Source organism: Silene latifolia, chromosome 4, assembly GCF_048544455.1.
Source record: "Silene latifolia isolate original U9 population chromosome 4, ASM4854445v1, whole genome shotgun sequence".
Classification (NCBI taxonomy): Eukaryota; Viridiplantae; Streptophyta; class Magnoliopsida; order Caryophyllales; family Caryophyllaceae; genus Silene; species Silene latifolia.
Window position 1 is genome coordinate 94,485,028 of NC_133529.1, and position 17,651 is coordinate 94,502,678.

General features: G+C 36.8%; 1 protein-coding gene across 3 annotated transcripts in view; it reads left to right on the top strand.

Annotated features, from left to right (window-relative positions):
* The first annotated feature begins 513 nt into the window (after positions 1–513).
* LOC141653607 (inositol hexakisphosphate and diphosphoinositol-pentakisphosphate kinase VIP2-like) overlaps positions 514–17,651 on the top strand; it is a 28,208-nt gene continuing 11,070 nt past the window's right edge. The window contains exons 1-17 of one of the 3 annotated variants that reach the window (XM_074461435.1): positions 514–870; positions 993–1,052; positions 1,144–1,190; positions 2,838–2,921; positions 4,861–4,924; positions 5,625–5,778; positions 6,823–6,893; positions 8,441–8,545; positions 9,074–9,166; positions 10,122–10,196; positions 11,022–11,107; positions 13,932–14,138; positions 14,650–14,749; positions 15,076–15,146; positions 15,880–15,961; positions 16,301–16,459; positions 16,575–16,617. In XM_074461435.1, the coding sequence (XP_074317536.1) occupies positions 802–870; positions 993–1,052; positions 1,144–1,190; positions 2,838–2,921; positions 4,861–4,924; positions 5,625–5,778; positions 6,823–6,893; positions 8,441–8,545; positions 9,074–9,166; positions 10,122–10,196; positions 11,022–11,107; positions 13,932–14,138; positions 14,650–14,749; positions 15,076–15,146; positions 15,880–15,961; positions 16,301–16,459; positions 16,575–16,617 (1,570 nt within the window). In that variant the 5' untranslated portion in view covers positions 514–801. The remainder of the gene's footprint in view (positions 871–992; positions 1,053–1,143; positions 1,191–2,837; positions 2,922–4,860; positions 4,925–5,624; positions 5,779–6,822; positions 6,894–8,440; positions 8,546–9,073; positions 9,167–10,121; positions 10,197–11,021; positions 11,108–13,931; positions 14,139–14,649; positions 14,750–15,075; positions 15,147–15,879; positions 15,962–16,300; positions 16,460–16,574; positions 16,618–17,651) is intronic. The other 2 variants (XM_074461436.1, XM_074461437.1) reach the window with 2 other exon arrangements.

Here is a 17,651-nt window from a genome sequence, read left to right on the forward strand (position 1 = left end):
TAACTAAAAAACAAATATGATAAGTATTAATCTTGTAATAATATTTATAAATAATAATATTTATAAATAATAATAATAATAATAGATGTAATATAATAATTTATTAACATAATAATAATGAATATGTTATTAATAATATTAATAAAAATGAATATATTAATAAAATAATAACAATAATAATAATAATAATAAATAATAATAATAATACTAATATTATTACCATTAATCATAATAATATAATAATAAATATAATAAATATAAATATATTAGTAATACAATAAATATTAAAAATAATTTTAATATAATAATAAAAATAGTAAATAAATTAATATAATAATAATAATAATAATGATAACAATAAGAATATAAAATAAGAATAATAGTATTAATGATGAAATAAACTGAACTGAACGGAACTGAACTGAACTTATTAAAACTGAAATTAAGTTCAAAAGAAGAGGACCTAACTCAATTCCAAAATCACCAAACCAAACACTTGAATGGACTCAATCCATACTATTCCAAATTAGCCAAACAAACAGCCCTAAGTATCCCATGTTAGTAGGGATATACTAGACGTCTACATCCCAAGTTTCTCCCATACAGTTGGCCTTTTTTAGTAACCACATTTGAAATCTTTGTTTTATCAAAAATATCCCCCACTTGAATATCTACTCTACAGACACGCACATATACAGTCGAAGAAGCTTGGCGGTGAAGCTCTCGTCTGTTGTCACCGCTTTCCGCCATTGATGACCACAGAAGAGAGAGAAACTAAGATATAAACTCAGAACGGTAGTGATGACGTCATTGTCGGAGAAAAATACCCTAGGAAAGATCAAAATAGGTGTTTGTGTGATGGAAAAGAAGGTGAAATGTTGAATTTTTGTTGAAGAAGTATCACAGTATCCATTAATATTGATTTCATTTACTTTATGAGTTTCTGAGATTACAGAAGCCTAATTTTTACATGTTTTCTTGAACAATTTTAGGCCTCTTCAGCGCCGATGGGCCAAATACTCGAAAGATTGGAAGCGTTCGGCGAATTTCAGGTTTATATTGCAAACATTCATATATGAATATGAATAATTATAATAAGAATGATGTTTTTGTTTGATTTCTTAATAACTATTATGGGTGTAGGTTATACTTTTCGGTGATAAAGTTATCCTCGAAGATCCAGTTGAAAGGTACATTTTCTCTGAAAGCCTAAAATATTTATGTAGGAAAAAAAGTTGCAGTATCTTTTTTTCTTTTGATTATTTCCTATTCTTTCTACTTTTTTACTTTATTGAATGTTTCTTTATAGGCGGGGGGATGGCGACTGGTGTCTCTTAAGTACTGTAATTGTTAGATACTTGAAGTTGACTGGATAAGTACAGCCGAAAAGTAATTGTTTATTGCTACTTGAGGTTGTCTGGATTAATAACTGTTAGTGTTAAGATGTTTTGCGGATATATGCTACTCCGTCACTTCACTTTGGCTGCCTGTCGCGTGTTTCAACACTCGATCACGACCCTTTGACACGACACCTTGTTTTAAAACAAAAATTTTAATACTTTGCACAAAATAACTGTATCTGACACTGCGCTACTTGTAGCCGAGCCAGAGTAACATAGCTTCAGACATAGAATAGTGGAGGTGATGTATATTAAATAAAGCTCGACAATTGTTCCAAATTTCGTATAGCTTTAGTATAGTATAACTCGATATTTTGTGATCAGTTATTACTGAAAGAAGATGTCAAACCGTGAATAACATGGGAACTGCTAAACTATGTGAAACCATTGAGAACTTCAATCGGTAAAATTACTAAATTTAAGTACTGTATGTCCTGACTTTTGTGATTTGTGTTTTTTGTGAAAATTTTGTTAAGTTGCCATGTTGGCGCTAGTTATTATCATTTAAAAGCAGTGATAGGCTTTGTTTTTTTTGAAGGTATGTGAAAGTTGGAAACTTGTAAGGCGATATTGTTCGCACATGTATATGTTGTCAAATATGCAAGCTTTGCTTGTTCAAGTTAATGGACTTATCATTGACACAACACCAGCAGTATCATGGCTAGAATTTTATTTTTATAGAACATACTATAGATCTTAAAATGTGCTTCACTGCATAAGTGCATAATAATGCAAGTCATTTTTTTGAAAAATAATAATAATAAAAGAGAGTAGTTATTGTTATAAATTTGTTTCAGAAGTAACACAGATTTTGGTCGATTCTGCAATGTGTATTTACTTTTATGTAGGCATGTATATAACTAACTTTGCCGATACAGATGCACACGTGGATTACCATGCCTGACTGGCTTTGTATTGCTCGAGTACTCTCTTTATTTTTATATTTAATTTAAAATACATAATCCATCTGCTACTATTTTGTTCCTCCAGTTTTATTCTAAGACTTTAGTGGATGATAATTTACGATAATAGAATCTTCCTGAAAAATAAGCTCAGTTAAAGGGTGAGCATCAAGCAATGGCTACCTATTTCTGACATTGCCTTGGTGCCTTCAGCCTACAATTGGGTTGCCTAATTTATAGGATAAGTAATACGCATATGTGATAGAACTTAATATAGCATTTGATACAAAAATTTCAATCACACTCCAGGAGAGTACTATTCGCAAAAACTTCTCGATATTGAAATTGGTAGGAAGTAATCTTAAAGATGCTTGTATACTATTTTGTCACGCACTTTAGTAAAAGTACCAGCATAGCAATATATCATTTCTATATTAAACACACATTTTTTTATGACATCAGTAACACCATTATCGCATGTTCTGACTTCTAAGCATATTTGTCTTACCGCTGATGCATATTTTCTCAATTGCAGCTGGCCCTTGTGTGATTGCCTTATTGCCTTCTATTCTTCTGGCTTTCCTCTTGAAAAAGCCAAGGCGTATACCACTCTCAGGAAGTAAGTTCCAGATTTGTCATGATCTAATTTTCTTTGTTTCTGTATTGCATCACTGCATCACATCTTATTTCTTACATCAGAGTGTCGTGTATTTAGAATCGCGGCGTGTATTTAGAATCGCGAGGCTTTACACTGGGCAGAAAGAAGATGGAATATTTAAGAGTGTAGATTTAGTGGAAATGGGGGTAGGGAGGCAAGTTCAATCTGTGTTGATAGGGAGGTAGTCTATGGTTCCGACTTGTTTAGGTATTTAGGATCTATTATCCAGAGTGATGGTGAATTAGATAGAGATGTGACTCATAGAATCAAAGCAGGATGGTTGAAGTGGAAAAGCGCCACGGGATTTCTATGTGACGAGGTATACCTTTTATCGCATAGCTATTTGGCCTGCACTCTTATATACCCGAGTGTTGGGCGGTAAAACATGGACATGAACAAAAGATGAGGGTAGCTGAGATGCCTATGCTTCGCTAGATGTGTGGCCCCACAAGAAAATGAGGTCCTCCTGGAGAAAGTAGGTGTTGCGTCGATTGAAGATATGATGAGGGAAAACCATTTAAGGTGGTTTGGCCATGTGCGGCGGAGAGCTCCGGAGGTACCGGTGAGGAGCATTGGGAGTTGGGGAATGGATAATATTGTTAGGGGAAGGGGAAGACCGAAACCAACATGAATAAGGGTGATTGAAAGGGATATGAATATTTTGGGAATTAGTGAGAGTATGGTGAGGGAGAGGGTATTGTGGAGAAAAAGAATTCACGTTGAAGATTTAGTTTGAGTTTTTGATATTTAATTATTTTTTATCATTATATACTCAAAATTTATTTATTGATTTAGTTTTAAAATGATTTATACCCTTTTTGTTTTACAAACCAATTTCACTGCTTTATTCTCGGTTTCCACGCTTCTTTTACAAACAAACTTGTTCTATTTTTCATTTATTTATTTTCTTTTACTTTGTTTATTCACCTTCGACCGGCGGATTCATACCCAGACGGATTCGGATGATGATTCATGTTAGCCGACCCCAACCTATGTTGGGACGAAGAAGTAGTAGTAGTAGTAGTAGTAGTGTTGTTGTTGTTGTTCTTCTTCTTCTTCGTCGTCGAATGGTCACCTTGTGACTGTCTGTGCTTACTGAAACTCTTTCCTCTTTCCTCAAGTACTCATTTTGTTGTTGTTGTTGGAGGTTTGCCACTCCATCGAATGGTCACCTTGTGACTGTCTGTGCCTCTTTCCTCAAGTACTCATTTTGTTGTTGTTGTTGGAGGTTTGCCACTCCATCGAATGGTCACCTTGTGACTGTCTATGCTTACTGAAACTCTTTCCTCTTTCCTCTTTCCTCAAGTACTCATTTTGGATACCTAGGACTCGGACATGAGTACATTGTGACACTTAAATTTAAACCAAAACAGGAGCATGTTTCCCCCAAAAAGTTGTAGTCTTGTAATATACCCTGTCGATAGCTGCAGCCACGTCCGAGGAACGTAAGAGACCAAGAGACCATGCTGATTATGGATGGCTATAGCGGAAATTATGACATACTAAAGAAACAAAGTATCATGCATGATGCATCTACATGTGTTAAGTAGGAGTAAGTAGGATGTCTTCTTAACATGTTGCTGTAGAAGACAGTAGAACATCAGTCCTTTGAATTAATGAAATTAGTAGCTTGCAAGGCAGTTGCCGAATAGTCTTTATGCAACCATATTGCATCAAGCTGAGGTCTCCCTTAGGAAAAGCTGGCGGCGAAGGGATCTGTTACTATTTCCCCCTTCATTAAAGGTTATTTATGTCTGGTCTAGTGTCTACACTTTTTGATGTACATTTCAATGTGGACTATATTTCATAGCTGATGCACAAGGGATGTTGTTATAATACTTTCTTTCAGATTTGATTTTTTTTTTTTTTTGTGTGGTTTCCTGTGATGCCCGTCTTTTAGGCCATTTCTAGTCAATGATTTGGAGCCACAGCATCTGCTACATGACAGAAGAAAAGTTTATGAGGTATGTACTTTGCTTCGAGTAATGTACTGCAAAACAACTACGTACATGCTTTGTTATTTGGGATGTTTTGGTTGTGGAAAAGGTATTTTTTTTAGCAGAATATTGCTTTCTACTCAATAACGGAGAATGGAAAATTGCTATTGCTTTTCTAAAAGGGAAAGCAGGTTGATTGGGAAGCTGAATCTCCCTTCCCCCACTTTTCCCAATTATAGGAAATAGAAATATATTTTACATGAAAATGTCCACCTTCCCCCAATCCAAAAGCAGCCTCAGTAAGGAAATAGATGTCACATCAGACAAATGTAAGAATTAGGTACATAAGAGACTATTTGATTTGTTCAATGTCTTTCATCAATAATTCTTTTAAAATAGGTTCCTGTCTTGTTAGTATTCCCCTTCAATATATAATGTCAGTGGCATGATCATTTGTTTGAAGACGGGTGGTAATATAAGACTTGCAATATTTTTTCTCTCTAGGGTACCTGTTTTATATAAAAAAAAATTAGGTTTAGAAAATAATCCTCACTTTATGGTGAACTGTAATGTAAGAACAATTGCTTGATCCTCATGGTCTCTCAACAATCAACAATGAGAGAGTTGAATGTTATTCATGATTCAGTTTGCTGTTTTTTTTCGTTCATTATTTCTCCCCCTTTAGTCATTTACTGATACCATTTTTTTCCACTTCTGTAAATGTAAGCGTCTTGAGATGTTCGGGATTCAAGTCCCAAGATATGCGCTCGTAAACAGAGAACATCCGTATCAAGAAGTTGATTTCTTTTCTGAAGAAGTTGATTTTGTTGAAGTTCATGGTGAGCGTTTTTGCAAGCCATTTGTTGAGAAACCTGTTGACGGTAAGCCAATATTCTTTGAAGTACTTAAGGACTGATATGGGCTTGAGTAGTGGAAAATATATTAGTTACCATAATTCATCTAGACAGCTGGATTACTTCAACACACCTACTTTGGGCCTATACCTGGGTCGACCCTAGTGCACAAGGATTACTTCCGGGTCTATTAGTTCTATTGGAGACAGTTTTTTCTCGATAATATGTGTTACTTGCTAGGGTTTACATCAGGTATTACAAGCCTTAGAACACAAGCCAAACGAGGTCATTCTAAAATTAACTGACAATGGTAGGCGTAAGCTCACTACGCTAACAAAAACGTACCATTTTTTTTCCCAATGATGTACCGTGAAACAACTAGCACTCATGGGATAATTAGCTCGCACATCAATCATCACAAACTTCTCCTATACGTGAGAGCTTGCAAAATTCTCTTGAACTAAAGCAGGACAAGTTAAAGCAACATACCATTGAAAGCCATTTCTTCTTCCTATTCGTATGATGCCACATTAATCGCGGCTCCTACGCTCAGCCTTCACTCTTAGCATACCATCTTATGCTAATCAATGTGCGCTAGTGCTTTTAGATCAAAATTTCTATAGTTGTTCCTGGTGTACCATTATGCGGTTTATTGTTTATGTGTAGACTAAGGTCAACCATGTGCCATAAGTTATGAAACCATTTGTTAAGGACTCGGGGGAGATACCAAGGAGAGTACAAGCACGTCACACTTTTTTAACGAGGGTCCATGTGTATCATTAATCTCAATATTTCGATGTGGATCAAGTACCCATTGACATGTATTATTAATCAATCCTAAGAGTTAAGTATACTTCAGAGTTTTAGCTTGTTTGTGCGGAATTTTTCTTATTGTTGTATAACTGAACTATTACACTCTTCTCTTATAATTTCTTTAACAAATTGTAAAAGTAAAATTTTGATGAAACTTGTGCAGACGTGCATCTCTTGCTGTCAATTTTGCTTCAGTTGAAATTGCGCTCCATCTTATATTTATTGACAATTTTTTTTTTTGTGTGTGTATTTGCTTAGGCGATGATCATAGCATAATGATATACTATCCCAGTTCTGCTGGTGGGGGCATGAAAGAGTTATTCAGAAAGGTGCTGTTCAACATCTATTCATTTGTTCCCTCTCTTATTTTTATCAAAAGAGAGGTTCAGCATGATAAATAATGCACTGATTAGCTAAAAACTTTGGATATTAGGCAGTCTCTCACGGATAATAACATAGATGTGCCAAAAGTGCAAGACATTAGGATGTTGAGTTTTTTTCAGGCCTGCTCTGCTATTTGTGTCAAATGCATCATTTATTAGGAGACTTTTTCTTGGTATCATAGGTGGACATAGACAGTAGTTCAAAGGCCTAATGTGTGTTCTTAACTCATTTGTGTCTTGACTAGCATTCCGTGTTAAGTTTAAATGCACTTCTAGAGGCGAAATCCATGCCTGAGCGTAATCCTTGTTATTTTACTTGATCCGGTGGGTGTAAAGACTTTTGCACATTTAGGCGTAAATTGAAGATGAGAAATAATTTTAAACTAATCGAGATAGGTTAAACGTGAGTAATTAGCTTTTTTGAAAGGGTTGTCGTTGACTAGTTCATTTGGTCGTTAAATTCCGCTTTTTTTGATTTGTTTGTAGATGACAACTTATGAGGCTCCTTTTTTTGAAGTTTATTTGGCTGGTTATTGATTTTGGCAAAGATATGCCCCAAAGATTAAAGGGAAAATTTTATCGCACGGCAATTAGGCCTGCCTTACTTTACGGTTCCGAGTGTTGGGCCGTGAAACATTGTCACATCCAAAAGATGAGTGTGGCGGAGATGCGTATGTTGAGGTGGATGTGCGGGCATACAAGGAAAGATCGATTAAGGAATGAGGTGATTAGGGAAAAGGTAAAAGTGGCGACAATAGAGGACAAGATGATGGAAAATCGACTAAGATGGTTTGGCCATGTGAGAAGGAGACCTATGGACGCACCAGTTAGGAGGCTGGAGACTTGGAGGACAGAAAAGGTCCCTCGAGGTAGAGGGAGACCGAGACAGACATAGTTGAGAGTGATAGAGCACGATATGAGATTTCTGGGGCTTGAGGAGAGTATGGTGACAGAGAGGGCACAATGGAGGGAAAGGTTACATGTGGACTTTTAGTATTTGATGTTTTTTTGACATATTTAGTGTTTTTATTTAATTTTTAAAAAAAATTATTTGTTCTTCTCTCCTTTATTACACCTTTTTACCAACCACTTTCTTATATATTTTACTTGGTTTACTTTTAAGGCATTCCGGATCCTTAATTCTATTTCGGTTTCCAAAATCGTTTTTAACTTTTCTCTCGATTTAAATTTGAAATTTTTATAAAAGAAATCCGGAATTCGATTTTAAAACCTGTAAGTTTACCTTGACTTTGTATTACATTTTCGCTCTCCCTTTTGTTTTTCATTTTTCCCTTCTCTTTTCGCATTGTGAGGTGTGCGTTCACCCAGGGACGGTTCTAAAGGATGATTCATGTCAGCCGACCCCAAATCATTTTGGGATTAAGGCTCTGATGTTGTTGTTGTATTGATTTTGGCAAATGATGGTTAGTTATTTGCTTTTTAAAAAGCTAACAAACGTGTACCCAACAGTGGCTTGAAATTTATTGGTACAGGTAGGCAACCGTTCAAGTGAGTTCCATCCTGATGTTAGAAATGTGAGACGTGAGGGATCCTATATCTACGAGGAGTTCATGCCTACTGGTGGAACAGACGTGAAGGTTGTGCCTTTTGTTGGTTTTATTTTCATTTCATTTAGTTTTATTGCTCCTTAAGTGAGGTTCATCCTAACATTTAGAAATGTGATGCGTTAGGCATCCTATTGATATGAAAGGTTCATGCCGACCGGGCTAAACAGATGTGACCGCCGTGCCTTACGTTGGTGTTCTATTCTTTTCATTTGTTTTTATAGATATCTGTAGCCGAATCTTAATTGCAACTACACCTTTAATTGTCTATATAAAATTATTCATGTGAATAATTTACACGACTACCAACTTGTGGCCTTGTATGAAATGCGTCATCAGGAAGCGTGTAACTCCTAAGCCTTCTTGATGCAGTAACAATCATAATTCTTTTAGGCACCCGTTCATGGTATGGTCTCTTGAATGTTGCTAATTGTTTGCACTTCATGAAATAGACAGCTTGCCTGCTACTTCGCTCTACCATTGCCGTCTGAAAGTAACCATGCTCTCTTATTCTCCATCTTTTTTATTAATTGCAACCTGCTTTGGGGACAATTTTTATAGGTATATACAGTTGGGCCAGATTATGCTCATGCTGAAGCGAGGAAGTCTCCTGTTGTCGATGGTGTTGTTATGAGGAACCCTGATGGAAAAGAGGTTTGTAATGTTATGTAACACGGCACTTATGTTCTGAGCTGTCAATTCTGTATGTGGTGGTTGTTTAAAGGAGTAAGAAAAATTTTCAGGGGTCTTTTAGAGTAAATGCTGATAAGTTGAGAACACATTTTTTGGTGTTATTATCTCTTCAAGGTAATGCCGTCTTCAGTTTATGAGTTGGAAAGATTTATAAATTACGTTCGAAGCAGGAAGAGTACCTTATGAACTAGAAGCACAAATTACTGGTATCTAGGAAAAAAATATTATTCTTGATGATGTGCGAGAAGACTGTGATCAAGGTTTACTTAACGTTATCGGTTTTACTGATGTAAAAGTTTGGTTTCATGCCTTTCCGATTTTCACTGATTTTAGGTCCTTTGGTTGGTGTGGAATGCTAAGAACCTACACCCTATATTGCTGCTTTTGATAAGCTGTACAGCGACTTCATATCAACTGCCTAAATGGCTTCCAGCCTTCCGCAAATGGTGGGGTAGGGAGGGATGTAGGGGAGGAGGTACACAAGCTTACCTCTGTGCTACACAAATGACAAATAGGCTGTTTCCAGAGAACCCATAATGAAAATTGTTCAGAGAATCGCATTCAATGACTCTTACTTGCACAATAAAAAGAAGTCACGGTGGAAGAAATTACAAATATATTCATTATTAGCTATTCTTTGTATACCTTTAACTGCAGAGCTCTATATCTTTGTGATGCAGACATATGATATCGCTATTTAGTTATATTATAATTAGCTTCAATCTTTGTGGACTTGTGTATACCTGTGCATCTTTTTTTTGCTATTAATTTTGCGCATGCCAGTCTGCTTTCTAAGCTATGACTCCTCAAGTGATCTTATGAGTCTGTTGTACTGTCATATCTATGATCGTCTTTATGCTAAAGTAGCAAAGGTTCTACTGGTACGAGATCTAAGGAGCGTTCCTTTGCTTGCTAGGTGAGATATCCTGTGCTTCTGACTCCCACCGAAAAACAAATGGCAAGAGAAGTATGCATTGCTTTTGGTCAAGCGGTAAGTATGATCAACATAGAGAAAATGGTCATATTTTGTATTGCACTTCACAATTTTACTTGACTGTGATATCACTGAGAATATAGCAGTTTCATACTATTCTCATATTGCCTGTTTTCTTATCTTTCCTGAATTTAAAACTTCGTAAGAAGACAGGGAGTAGGAAAAATGTTTATTCCAATTAGTTTTTTACGCTCTGTTCTTAGGGTTCTTTAATTTAGTGTACTGTTAATAGTGAGAATGCAAAAAGCTTTCTGTTCTGTAGAAGTGCAAAATGCTTTAATTGATTTGTTTATGTTGCTTAGATTAGATTTTTTTTGAAAACTGGTAGCCACAATGTGCAGGAGACTCAACACTGTCTTCATTCTTAGACAACAAATGGTCAAATTGAACATTTACAGCCAACTCTTCTGGAACCTTCTTGTGGGCAGACCTCCTTGCCAGCAATCCTCCCTTGTATCTTCATTTTAGTTATTATCTTCTTATTCTATCAAAGAACTGTTGAAACTTCCTTTTCAATCTTAGCTAGTGACATTTGTAATTGGAGGCATGGAGGCGCAAGAATCAAGATGAGTAGGGGTTCCTTGTTAAAATGTTTTGCATACATCTGGTTCTGGTCATTTTGATGCATTTTTACAAGAAATCTTTTCTGAATTAGATTTGTTTGACTAGTAACCTGTTACTTTCGATGGCTCTGCTTGCTTTATGCTATAGTAATGGCTAATGCTATTATTATATTGTGATTGGTGCAAATGCATTTTAATCATTCCTTTTGTTCTGCGTTATACTTTCATGTAACTTTCGTTTATATTCTGTCTCTTCCAGGTTTGTGGATTTGATCTGTTACGTTGCAGGGGGCGGTCATATGTTTGTGACGTTAATGGATGGAGCTTTGTTAAAAATTCTCACAAGTACTGCATTTAATGTTTTACATTTTTCTCTAGGAATTTGTATTGTCTTGTCTTGTCTTGCGTTTGACATGGCTTTTTATTTGTTTTCTGCTTTCATTCTCCGACCTTACCCTTTTTTTTCTTGGTACTACCATAGCCCTATAGAAACACATGTTTTGTGTATGAGTGCTACAGTATGTTGTGGCAAGGATTCAAAGTTTGAAATGTTTTCAAAATTACATCAGGAAAACTATTTTAAAAATGTTATAAGTTGAAACCCCATCCTGAGACCTTAAAACCACCTCATGTCTTTCCATTTGATGGTTTTACCCAAACTTGGTCATCAAGACTTGAAGCAAAAGAAGCCACACCTAAGCCATGCTTCCACCCGGTTTTGTCCTTTGGCCTATTCGAGGTCCCAAACTCAAAATCCGTCTAAGAAGGCACGGTAATTTTTGTCACGTCTCAATTCTTTAATGAATCTGGAGACTTTTTGGCTAGGGACTTTATTTAAAATAAGGATTCGAACTAGGAGGAAATCCCGAGTTAAAACCGAGTAACAAGTTATTCGGTTTTCAACCATTGGCCTAGGTTCGCTTCCAAATGATCCTATTTCTTCTAGTAAACAAATCAAGACCATCCTAGGATAATAATAAGGCATATTTTCGGCCAAGAAGAGTCCTAATAGGCTGCTCTTGTTCTTCCCAAGGAGGCTCACATGTCGCTTTCAAAGGAGGTTCAATTGTCACTATCATTCTTACATTTGTGTAAGGCTTTTGTTTGACCCTATGATGGCTGCTCCAAGGGCCTTTTTCGGCTGCTATGTAGACCAAGGAAGGCTCCAATTTTAGCTTCCCTAGATAGCTCAAGGTCACTCTCATTTGTGGAGACCTATGTAAGACTTAGGGAAGAGTTCTTGGCCTATTGTTGTTGTTGTGCATACACGGCTGCCTAGGAGCTGAATTAGCATCTTTTTCTTTGTTTTCTTACTTGTTTAATGCTAGCCCTTGGATGTAAAATAGGTGGTTAAGATTAGAAGGCTTGGATACTATATAAACCAAGTCCTTGGTTGTAAAATGACAGATTTGATGGAGTTAAAAACCAAGTAAGAAACCGAGTGTTTTCTTCATCAAAATTCTATTCTTTGCTTAGTGCTTGAATAGTCCTCTTTGCTTAGTGCTTGAGGTTGGACGAGTCCTTTACTTAGTGTTGGAATTAGTCTTAGTTTTAATCTATTGCTTCGTGTTCGGATTAAAACATATCTTGTTCGAGTCACGCCATTCAAACGGTATTTGTCGAGTGCAAAGCCGGGCTCAAGTGTCTCTTTTTCTTTCCTTCCGAGAGTTGAACATTCATTTCGACTGTTTAATTCCTCCTTCTCTGTCCAAAATTTCAGTCCTTTTATTCATAATCAAACAGTCCGTTTCACTGTCAAATTCGAGTCTTTTGTCCAAAAACTCGAGTCTTCAGAGGTTTTACTTCAAGACTTAACTTCATATTCTTACATCTTGCTTTTGTTTCACATACACATCGACCCTACTTGCTGAATCTTATTAGTATAGGCCCGTTTGCTTTGCGTAGGGGTAAGAGAAAAGAATCAAGAAAGGGATACAAGGGAAAGGAAAGGGGTGACATTAATTCTCTTACCTGATTGGTATAACCATCGCCCTCACCCTAGAAAATCCCGCCCCTCAAACCCCAGAGCTCGTGGTGCTTATGAGGATAGGAGATGGATTTCTAGGGTAGTGGTGGTAGTATGGAAGTGGGGTGGATGTTTCAACGAGGCGGGGGCATAGTTTGAAATTGTGGTATGGGCCGTGATAACAATTGCGGTAATGGTGTCACAGAATTGTTCTCGACTCATGCGTCTTGGTCCAGGTTGTGGTTATCGCGGAAATATGTACTTTAAAAGTTTTTGTAGATATTGTACTGTATATTGTCGATTTCATATCAAGTTAAGATTATTCTTTCTAGAATAGTTGATTTGACCAGTTTTAGACAACTTTGTGGTGCTTTACTTTATAAAGTTTGGCCCGTACATGTTATAACTCGGTCATTTTGGGTTCTTCGCAGGCCGTTTCAGGCAGAGCTGGCGATATTTACATACTATAAATTAGCCGTGTCGGCCAGTGTTTTTTCCTATTTCTAATTTACCCGATACATCTCGGGATATCTTGTACCAGCAACATTTGATATCGATACATCTCGGGAGATACGAGATGTATAGGACACGATTTTAAACTATGGGTGGGGCTGTGGAGCGTTAGGACAGCATCGGCGGTGATCCAGGTGGTGGGAGGAGGAAGTAGTGGATGTTGGTGGTAGGGGGTAAGAGTTTGGGAAACCTTTGGGGAGGAATCAATTTGGAGGATTAAGAGATAAACCTAAAATGAGAAGTGGGTAAAGTGTAAGAAAAACAACAAACAAGCCCCAAAGTAAGGGAATGGGAAGGTTTCATTCTCTTTCCCTATTCTAAAACCCTCCAACAAACGCCCCCTAAGAGTTTTCTATCGGGTGTTTCTACACCTGTACACTTTCTTGAGGGGTGGATGCAACATGCAACTATGCAAGTAGATAAACGACTATTAGTTGATTATATGCCTTTTCCAGGCGTTCTTCTTTCATTAACCCCTATATTTACATTACATAAACTGTACTTTTTTGCCTTCAATTATCATCTTTTGTGTTTCAATCACTTTATATTTTCTTATCACTTATTACTCCACTAATGATTTATATATGGAGCAATGACTTCAGTTTGTGCTGTTTTTTCACCCGGTTCTTTTTGGTAATTAATATCTTCTCTATTTTGTGAGTATTTACATATTTATATTTGTGCTTGTAGGTATTATGATGACGCTGCTTGTGTATTAAGGAAAATGTTTTTAGATGAAAAAGCCCCACATTTATCGTCAACTATTCCTCCAACTTTACCTTGGAAGTCCAAGGAATCGGCCAATGCTTCAGAAGGTCTTACACGTCAGGGTAGTGGAATAATCGGAACATTTGGGCAAGCAGAGGAGTTAAGATGTGTGATTGCCGTACTTCGCCAGTAAGCCTCTTGACAATAAAGTTTCATTATGTTGCATATTCCAAAGCTGTTCCTGTTTACTCTATGGTGTACTTTAGCTAGTAGCTACTGAAAGAGACGGGAATTTGGCGATCACTTTACTTTATCACACAAAGGAGATATTTCTATGCTTTAGTCAATTCATTAGGCAGAAAGAGACTTGCAATCATTTCATTTGTTTTTCTTAGTGCCATGAAGAAATGATAAGGATAGTTATTGTCTGATGATTATGGTAGGAATCCTTCATGGAAACTGGTGAAGAAACCTACCGCGTGTTGTAAGAAAATATTTTGGTAATGAAAGAATCCTTGCTGTGCTTGACAATGTTCCCTATGTGTGTTCTTTGACTAGAGTTTGAGAGATAGGAGGAAGTTATAGTTTCCTTTTATCTAGCTTTTGTACCCGCTTTCTTTTTTATTATCATGTGATGTTATGTCTTGTGCAATATACCATGCGTTTTTCATTTCCTGACCATCAAGTTTGGCGCATTTAGTGGTGATAGAACTCCCAAGCAAAAAGTGAAGTTGAAGGTTACTGAGGAAAAGTTGTTGAACTTGATGCTGAAGTACAATGGCGGCCGGCCTAGAGCAGAGGTTTTTACCTGTTTTCTAAAATTGTTTTTAAAATAATGCTTAAATTATTGATTTTGGTTTGTTTTGAAAATAATTGTCGAATTTGGGTGCATGTAAACTGCTTTAATCCGAACCTGGGCATTTCACATGGTGGCTGTGGCCTACAGTCAGCATTTGACAAGACAGCTTTTGTAATAGTAGCTCTCTGAAAACTCAAAATAAAAAAGCCACTATAGAGCCGCATGTCGTATAGCGGCTCTATAGTGTTTTTCAGGTTCAATTTTTTTTGATAATTTGTAGACCCATGGTCTTTTTTTTTCTATTGATTTTTAACCATTTCCTTCCAGACAAAGCTAAAAAGTGCAGTCCAGTTACAGGATCTTTTAGATGCCACGAGAGCCCTTGTTCCCCGCTCCAGGTAGGTATACAAATATTAGTTTATATTGGTTTATTTTATGCAGTTTCACTGTTACAGTTGCTTTTGTGTTAATGTGTAATGAGAATGGTTTTACAGTTGGAGAAGTTTGAATCTTTATGCCAAGTGCTGTTGTCACTATTAAAGTCTACCTGTACTACAGTGTACTTGATATGTATCCTTGCTGTGAATATAGAAAAACTTCAGTGAAATCATATGATCCAGAGATAGGCTTTTGAATCATAGTTTTTGTATATGGGTTTCCAGAAAAGGAATGTTCATCTTTGTTAAGAGTTGTCCTATAGATCCCTTTAGGGACCGTTACAACTCATAAGATATATAAAACCACGTCAAATCTTAATCAGAATCTGAAGTATCACAATCGGTCTTAAGCATTCATCGTTTTTTTATGAATCTAATCTTGGAATTATGCAAGGTAATCTCGAAAAGGTGTCTGACTTGTTCTTATAAAGTGTGTTTTTGATAACAAAGAGTTCCGTAACAAGTTGGTTGAGTGGCAAAAAGCTTGGAAACTAACCTTTGCCACCCTCTTTGATAGTTGGAATCGTAGTGACAGTAACATGGACTGTGTTTCTTGTTTTTCTTATGCTCAAAGTTTTGTAGAATTCCCTTGTCTCAGATTGTCCACCTGAGCGTTTTATTTTTGATGGGTATTTTTTCAAGGCATGCCTGTTTCCTCTATTTTGGTTTGCTTACTTCTATTTTGGTGGTACAGACCTGACAGAGAGAGCGATAGCGAAGCAGAGGATATTGAACATGCTGAGAAACTTCGTCAAGTCAAGGCTGTGCTTGAGGAGGTGACTCACTGCAAACTTCTTTTCATTATTTAACGCTTTATGCTGAACATGAATTGTGTCAAGATAGCTTCTTTTGTTAGTCTCTCTGAGGTACTTGGATCATTCTGTTCCAAATCAACCGTCTCGGCCTAATTAGGGACGACATCCACTTGTTGGGCTGGGTAATGCCCCTTTTAGTGTTTTTGAGTTATGATTCTTTCTTTTGGTGTTTTTATGTTCTGATGTTTTCTTTGTTGCAGATGATTCTGTATGTCCTAATTTCAATGCGATTGTCTGAGGTTGGTAGTCACATATTAACTGTAGCAAGGTTGGTGAATGTTCCTTGTCTTTCTTTTTCAGGGAGGACATTTTTCTGGTATATATAGAAAGGTCCAACTAAAACCATTGAAATGGGCAAGAGTACCCAAATGTACTGGTGAAGGTGAAGAAGAAAAACCCGTTGAAGCTTTAATGGTCCTAAAATATGGAGGAGTTTTGACGCATGCTGGCCGAAAACAGGTTTGTAACTGTCTAAATCTCCATAAGAACAGGCTTAGGGATTTTTGTCTTCTGCTGGTTCTGACTGCCAGTGTAAGCTACCATCTCTTATTCTTTATCCACGTTGTCTTGACAGGCTGAAGAGCTTGGTCGGTATTTCCGGAATAATATGTATCCAGGTATCAAAAAGACCTTAAGGATACTGCCATTCATGGATTTTAATCCTTTGTATTCTACCCCCATTCTTTCTCGTGTTTGTCCTAGTTGCATTATCTTTCTCTTATTATAAAGAACCTCGAACATTAATAACTTAGAAAAATATATTTTATTGCTAAAATAATCTGAGCATAGAGATAAACTTTAGGAGTTAATTATTAGGATGCTGGCGTTGGGTCAAAATCTGTTGACGTGTATGTTAGTACACTACCAATATTCCTAGAGATGGCATCTTTTGCACCATCGCCAGTTAGGTGGCCCTAACCGCTCAGAATTGGATCCAATAGAACCCTAAAATTATGTGAACCAAATCGTCTAGAATCGACTTTAGATCTGATCAATAACCGATACAACTCTCTTTGTTCCACTCAGAATCAAACTAAACCCCACCTGGGATAACCCAATAATGACCTGGGCCGACTAATGACGCGGAATTGATTTAGCTTAATAATGAATTAATGATCCAGTTGAAATCTAAATTAAAGTATTGAACTCCAGAGTTGTAAACTAAGATTAATAAATTCGACCTAATGGCAACTCCCTACACGAAATCCGTCAAAAATTTTGATTTGGACCGAATTGGCTGGCCCAAAGGGTAATATCGATATGTAAAACCCTGAGCCCAGTTGACCATGTTTGCCTTAACCCCGATTGAAAACCAACTCCCAACCACCTGCTCTAGTAAGTGGCAACTGTTTCTGTAATTTAATACCATGGTTGCTATACAATATACCACTTACAAATGTCACATATGTGCGTTGTCCTCCTGTTATTCTATTTGTTTTGCTCTCTCATTATGGGTCATCCGGAAGTAAACTATTTGTGCGCTGCGCACTTTGCCATGTCATTTGGTGGGGTGGGTAAGTGAGGCTCTAGGGTCTTGATGTTGTTCTCTCTTCTCTTCAGCTTGTCAACCATTCTGTTGATTCCCATGCTTATGATGGCGAGTAACTTGATAGGCATAGCACTTTTCTTCACCCGAGTCTTAAACTTGTTT